This window comes from Dendrobates tinctorius, unplaced genomic scaffold, assembly GCF_039654945.1.
Source record: "Dendrobates tinctorius isolate UK_male_01 unplaced genomic scaffold, ASM3965494v1 ptg000107l, whole genome shotgun sequence".
In the NCBI taxonomy this organism is placed as follows: Eukaryota; Metazoa; Chordata; class Amphibia; order Anura; family Dendrobatidae; genus Dendrobates; species Dendrobates tinctorius.
In genome coordinates, this window is record NW_027361775.1 from 8,076,071 (window position 1) to 8,083,592 (window position 7,522).

A 7,522-nucleotide genomic window follows, 5' to 3' on the forward strand; every position below is an offset into this window, starting at 1 on the left:
GGCTGAGGGGGCCAATATCCATGGCCGCTTACCAGCCTGGGAATACCAGCCCCCAGCTGTCAAATTTAACAAGGCTAGTTGTCAAAAATGGGGGGACCCCACACTGTTTTTTTTAATTTATTATTTAAATGTAAAAAAACAGCGTGGGGACCCCTCTATTCTTGATAACTAGCCTTGCTGACACTGACAGCTGAGGATTGCAGCACCCAGCTTTGAGTTTTGCCTGACTGGTAAACAAAAATACAGGGTAACTCATGCCTTTTTTTTTTATGATTTATTTACAGCGCAGGAGCGGCGGATGAATATTCCCATCCGCCGCTCCTTGTCTCACTATTATTAGCGGCAGCAGGTATCGGATGATGGGAGCAATAGTCCCATCAGCTGACACCAGTGACCGGAGGTGAATTTTATACCTCCCCTTGGGTTCGGGTACTATTCTGGTACCCGGACTCAAACTTTTTGTAACTGTTTGGCCGAACCCGCTGGACCGGAACATCCAGGTGTCCACCCATCTCTAGTTATCAGAGTCAAGTCCAGGCGAGGATGTCAGTTTTGGCTTTTCCCTTCGTTAGCTCACGTCTCCTAATATATAACAGTAATATAAGTATAAACTATCCCTGATTGCACTATAAAAGGCGGCGCTCACACGTTGCCGTGACTTGTGAACGCAGACTGGGGTTGCTTCAGTTGTGGCATGAACTGATGCAGTCTCTGCAAATACATAAACTGTTAATAGTCTGACTTATCCCATTAAATCGGGTATCATGCACTTACATTTTATATCCGGTGGATTGCATTGAATTGAGTGTTATCTGGTTCTGACATGTTCTTAAATGCTGGCAATGTTGATGCTTTAAAAGTTACAGCTACTTAAAGGGTTAACATTTACCTTAGGGAGTCTGTGACTGGAGAAGGATTTTCCTCCTGAGGAAGGCATTCCAGAGGCTTACTATGAATCACCAGAACGCCTGCCGTAGGGGTTATATTTCTAGGCAGACCTGTACTTGTACACGTGTATATTTACTGATTTATTTCTCATGTACCTTACTTCTATTGTTAACACCAACCTGCAGGGGTAAATGAATGCATGAATATGCAGTAACACTTAAAGGGGTTGTCTAGGCGTAGGATGAAAGTCTGCAGTCACTATATGTATGCTGTCAGGATTCTCCAGTGTTGCAGGTGAGAGTGGGCGGTCATGTGACACACGTATGCAATTTGCACACTTCCGCTCACATTCCGACTAGACGTGCTCATCCTCTCTTAGTGCACTTCTATTGAGAGAGGACAAGCACTTCTAGTGGGCATGTGACAGCAGGAATGCAACTCACGTAACGGGGGTTATGTGTCTGCCCACTCTCACCGACAACTCTGGAGAATACCGACAGTGTGCAGATATTCATCCTAAGCATGGACAACCCTATTAAATATTACCTACACACTCATTGCCTCTGTTCCCCACACCATGGGATCTTACAAATAGCCTTAGTTCATTCCTCTAAGACCTATGTTCACATGGAGCTTTAGAGGCACTGAAAAACCATGTGTTTTGCAAGTGGAAATTGTTTAGGAAGCACTCCTTTTTTGGGGAGTTTTTAGTGAAATTTTTCTGAAGCAGTTTTGGAAGAGTTATTTTGTGAAGTATTTTACTGCCTTTTGATTTGACAGTTTAAAGTTTGGTGAGATTTCCTCCAGGATCCGCTTCTAAAAAGTGATATTCACTTTCTTTTTCTACCATATGCTTTTTTTTCTAAGTGGTCTGTACGTATTCCTAAAGAGTTAACGTCTCCTCTTATCTCCTTTAACATGTCCTGCATGTCCTCCCTTAAAGAAGTGGGTATAGATGCCAGGAAATCCCTCATGTCCCCCCTAGTCATAGGTGCAGAGTTACTGTGATGTGTATCTGCTGAGGTCTCACCTCTCTTTGAACCCTGGGAGCTGTGGGAGGGGAAGCTGCTGCCATTTTCCCTGCTGCATGTGCAGTCTGAGTCCTCAGAAAGAAGTCAGGCAGGCGCGGAGGAGAAGCCTTTCTCTGTGTTCTACCACAGGTCACCATGTGCCTGGGGGTGTTAGGAAGCCGCTGAATGCCGATATGAGCCGATGTAAGTCTGGAATCACACTCCCTCCATCTTCAGCACGCAGACCTCGCCCCCTACCATATGCTTTTGAAGGCCTCTTCAGGAGAAAAAAAAATCTGGAAACTCTTCTGAACCAGCAAAGTGGATTTCCTGTAGAAATGAATAGGATGAGTTTTCCAAGTATTTAGGAGGAGGATTTTGGAGAGGATCCACTCAACAAAAATTCCTCAAAAATTCTCTGTGAACATAATCTAAAACCTCACTCACTTTAATAACTTGCACATATCTTATCTCCACGCCATATGCATTTTTCCTTCGGATGCACAGTCTTTGTTTTAAAGGGACCTCAGTAGGCTAAGTTCACATGGCCGTGGAATCTGTTGCGGATGTGACTGGCTCCATGTGCTCATCCTCATAGCGGACATGTGCAGGAGCTGCCTGCTGCCACACGCGCTCGACTGGTTGGTAAATCAGACCACCATAGAACATGCCGTGAGGGGCGTGTGAAAAGCTCTTAAGCTAACATTGGGCCAAGTGCTGCGTACTTCACACGGGCTTTAGGGCTCATTCAGACAAGCATGTAAATCGTATCTGATTGTGAATCAGATCACACACCTTGTTAGTCAGTGGGGCCGTTCAGATGAACAAGCTTTCACACAGGTTGAGTGTCCATGTGAAAAACATCAGTTAGCAAATATTGAACAAACTGTGAAGCATAAGAAAGGTATGGGACCATGGGTCATGCACATATTAATGAATAGATCATATAAAGAATTGGTGCAAAAAGACCATATAAAGGGATTCTTTTAAAAAAAAAATGCAATTTTTTTATTTAAACAATAGTCATAAAATATATAGAACACAGGCTGAACCAAATGCAATGAATGGGTTACAGAGTGCTGTTGTCCTGAGGCTATCAGGTCCACAATTAGCACTAGATACATGCTGGCTGTACAGCATGTGCAATGAAGAAAGGTAGAAGTAAAGGTAAGGCTGGTTTCACATTAGCGCTTTTTAAGCGCACGCACGGCCGGGGGTAGCTCCGCCCCCGAGCCGGCTCTCTGCCCGGCATGCCCGCCCCTTGCTTGTAGCGCCGCCTCCTAGCGCACAGTGGCGCCTGCGATCGGCACACCCTATCTTTAGCATAGGGTGCGCAGATCGTGTGCAGGCCGTGCGCTAGTTGCGCTTTGACCTGCGCTGCGCACTTTTGACGGTGCGCCGTGCGCGCCAAAATCCGAAAAGTTTGATTTTGGCGCGCACGGCGCACCGTCAAAAGTGCGCAGGTCAAAGCGCAACTAGCGCACGGCCTGCACACGATCTGCGCACCCTATGCTAAAGATAGGGTGCGCCGATCGCAGGCGCCGCTGTGCGCTAGGAGGCGGCGCTACAAGCAAGGGGCGGGCACGCCGGGCAGAGAGCTGGCTCGGGGGCGGAGCTACCCCCGGCCGTGCGTGCGCTTAAAAAGCGCTAATGTGAAACCAGCCTTACAGTATACATTTACCCGAGTATAGATGTGCCACCAAATTCCCCTACGTGCGTTTCGGCACTTGCCTTCTTCCGGTGGGCTTCACACTCTCGGGCACTGGGTGAACAAATTTGAGTTTGTGTCAGAAGGTTGCATCATTGTACTGTGTGCTGGTGATTGTTGGTAAGAAGTCCAATGTGTTCCTCATCCCACCCGCTGCCTAGAATTGACATTTTTTTCCCTATTAAGCTGTCGGTTTCTGGAAGATCAGATAATGGATGCATGAATACATCAGACTCTTAGTCGCCAGCACGAAGCACAGTGCCACAACGCAGATTGATGAAACCATCATTTGACACAAAAAAGACAAAATGTATTCAACACTTCCTGAACATCTCTACACTGAATGTCCCAAAAACTAGTAATCAGTGTCCTCAAAGTGGGCCCCACTTTCCTGCTGATCCTACGTAATAACTGCGGAATTGTCAGCCTTGCCATCTTTAGATATACATTAGATTATGTCACCTGTGTAAGTGTAGTATATTATGGGAACATCAAATCTCCATGTGACTATTGAAGTTCTGGAGATGGCACAGGACAAACTGTGGGGCAAAGCCACACCACAAGTGTCTTCACTACTAATATTAATCTGATTTCCGTACTACTTTTCGCCAGTAAAATGAGGCCGCACAGTGAAATGCCATGACATTTTCACTATTTCTTCACAGACATACAAGAAAGCCTCTTCCCGAAGGAAAGATTACCAGAATGGATCAGTGACTGCAGCGAACGGACACACAAACGGCCTTTCATCCCTGGAGGACAATGTCAAGCAGCGCAAACAAAGGAGGGATTGAGCAGAGAAGCCGGCCACCAATTCACTATGCCAGATGATATAACATCAGATTGCAAACAATGATTCTGTGCACTGACACCCTCACCCTTCCAGCTACTGTAAATTATTCCTAGTTATATAATGTGATTAATGTAGAAAATAACAAAATGACACCCACATTAAGATGCCGAAGACACTTTTAGGATTGCTCATATAATTAGTGGCAGTTATTGCTTAGTTCTGCCTCCTAGAGCAACAGTTGCTGAACTACAAGTCTCAGTATGCCAATAGCTTATGTGAGCCTCTTCGTGTGCTGTGCCACAAGCATTTAATATGGTTCTAACTTGGAGGAGAAGTGATGTAAATCCGCGCTGCCCAATAAGAGACCAAAATGGTATGGATGCGGTTTTAATTTGTCAACGCGTTTCGAGGTGTCCATACCTCTTCATCAGGACAAACCACAAATGGACTTAATTTGAATTTAATATGGTTCTGGCAGGAGATGCTGGGACTTGTAAAGTAACCGCTTAGGTAAACCTATAGGTGGATTCAATCTGCTCTAGACCATAATGCACTATTGCCCATTGCCTATAACACATGATCCAAAATGGAACTGTGTGGAGGGAGGTATCGGTAGGTTAGGTCTTGACATATATTTTTAGAATCCATCTGTATTTTCAAAGTTTTGGAAAGGCAACGCCAACATAACCTGCATAAAAAATGTTACATACATGTTTTTAAAGAGAGAGCCTAGGATGGAGTTGTTACCCCGTCGTATCACAGGGCTGTGTGAGAGTAGATGACTGTGGAGAAGGACACCTAAGATCAAGAAGTTTAAGATTAACTACTTGTGTCAATTAGAAAGCCTTGAGCAGCGCCACCTCCTACTGAGCCCCGCTTTAGTGCCAGAGTATGCAGCAGACCACCCTGACATCGACTGGGACCAGTAATTCAGTTACCATGTGCACTCATGCCCTTTTTGTAGAATGTGGATACTAAAAAAAGTATTATTGTAGTATATTACACTGCTGTTGCCTTACTAGTTTCATATTTTAGGTGCTGACTAGCAACTTCTAGGTACCAGGAGTACTGATTCATTTTCTAATGCAGGATACCTGTTGTTTGTGGTAGCCATATTTGTACCATATGGTGTAAAGAAACAAGCCTTAATAGGACAGGATTTAGATAACACGGCCCATAGTTCCTACAGGGTAGAAAAAGTTCAAAAGGAAACATTTGACAACTCGGCTTTTTAGTAGATAGATATATTTTTAGAATTTCTTTGTATTACACCAGTAGTCCGGTTTCCTACACGCACACAGGGAGACTAGTGACGTCTCTGAAGGATCGGGCTGTCATTAGTTTTATGTATTGTTTTATCGGTCTGCAGCTTTGTGTGTGCATATGAAGGAGATGGGCACAGTTTTAAAATTAAGATTAGCGCCATATAAATTCACGTTACCCGCAGGTTAAATATTTAGGGCCCGACTCATTATTACGTTTCCTCCAGTTTTCAAGTTGGCTTTTGTAATTTAGTTAGTTTTCAGATTGTTGCGACAATGTGGCTTTTCCAGATGTTTTAGACATAGTCATGAAATGCAAATTTTTTCTAAAGAATTGCAAAATTTGGCCCAACTCTACTCCAGTCGGCCTTTCGAGTCATCAGCCAGGTTTTTATTCTTTAGGGGGAGATATTTTTATTTATTTTTTTTGGGACATTTTACAAAGCGTGACACTTTTCCAGCTAATTAGAAGTATAAAAAGCAGTTGAAGACAATTTGGGACTCATTGCAAAATTCATGAATCACCTTTTCCATTTTTGCACCATCAAAGAAAGCCACAAATCAAAAAAAGAGAAGTGAGTCAAGAAAAACCCACAGATGGTGAATCGGGCAGTGTAGTCTCTGAATCGGGCCCTCAGGTTTTTGGTTTTTACAGTTTGACTTGAATTGTGAATGTGACTGCAGCCCTGCAAGGACCATTCTGCCTTTAGTAGATCACAGTTTTAGGTTTGGTTTAATTTATGCTTTCAGTTGCTTGTTTGTTTTACGCAGAAGAATTTATAACTAAGGGAAGCCTTTGGCTTGAACCATACAGGTAATATATTACGGTGCTCAAATGTATTTTGCTGTCCATGGCGTAGACACCTAGTGATAAAAAGAAGTCTGTCTGCAACATAACATTTTTCTTTTTCATGTTTGACATGTCATCTGTTGGATTTTTTCTATATGCCCTACAGATGACTTCTCCTGATCCGAGTGATTGACAAATCCTTCATAGCACTGCTGCCTCCTTGAGGCTACTGAAGGCACTGCATTCTTTCCTAGACAGCCATTAGTACTGGTCGAGTACATACTGTAGCCTGTAAAGTCTGTTTTGTATAGTGTTAAACCATTGCCTAGCTATTATGGACGTATGAATTATTTTACGTTGCAGTATATTTATACAAAAATTTGTTATCTGGAGTTGGAGGTCTTAGAAAAAGCCATTATTTCATACTTCACTGATGTCAAACATTCCTAGGCTGCCTTTTGTGTGTATGAGTACAGCAAGCATCATAGCTACCTTTGCTGTTTGGGCTATAGATGCATTTGTAACCCCCATGTTACCTTCCAATTTTTAAAAAATGTTTTGACTTTTTGTTTTTTTAAACTTTTTTAGCTAAATGTCATAGTCCCTGCAGTGAGCAAGTAAGTCATAATAATGCCAAGGAAACTGTATGAACGTATGTGGGGTTAATTTGTTAGTTGCCTAACGTCCAGCACTGGCAGTAATACACATGTCATATGTGTCTGTTAATATATTAAAAACATAAAAGTTATGACTTCATTCTACTAGTCCTTTATTAAGGATTTTTTGTATAACTGTTCTGGTGATCTGCAACATGGATGAACTTACAAAAATATAGTGGTTGTTATTGAAATCAACACACTTTAACGGCACTAACATACGGTGCCACTATTATATCTTCAAGTGCCATTACTGTGAATATTTCCCATGAACTACAGGATCACTTTATATTGAATCCATTCCCAGCAGGTCTCCGACACGTCCTCACCAAGACCTACCCTCGTTGTTGTTCTGTTAGCCCTCCAACACTTGGTGTTGATGAAGATATTTTTGCCAAACCAAACTTCAGAATTT

The 7,522-nt window shown here is 43.0% G+C and overlaps 1 protein-coding gene across 2 annotated transcripts in view; it reads left to right on the forward strand.

The window, feature by feature from the left end:
- Positions 1–7,199, forward strand: part of ELOVL5 (ELOVL fatty acid elongase 5) — a 79,044-nt gene extending 71,845 nt beyond the window's left edge. For both annotated transcript variants that reach the window (XM_073589152.1, XM_073589153.1), the window contains exon 8: positions 4,272–7,199. In XM_073589152.1, coding sequence (XP_073445253.1) covers positions 4,272–4,400 — 129 coding nt within the window. In that variant the 3' untranslated portion in view covers positions 4,401–7,199. The remainder of the gene's footprint in view (positions 1–4,271) is intronic.
- Positions 7,200–7,522: the final 323 nt, after the last annotated feature.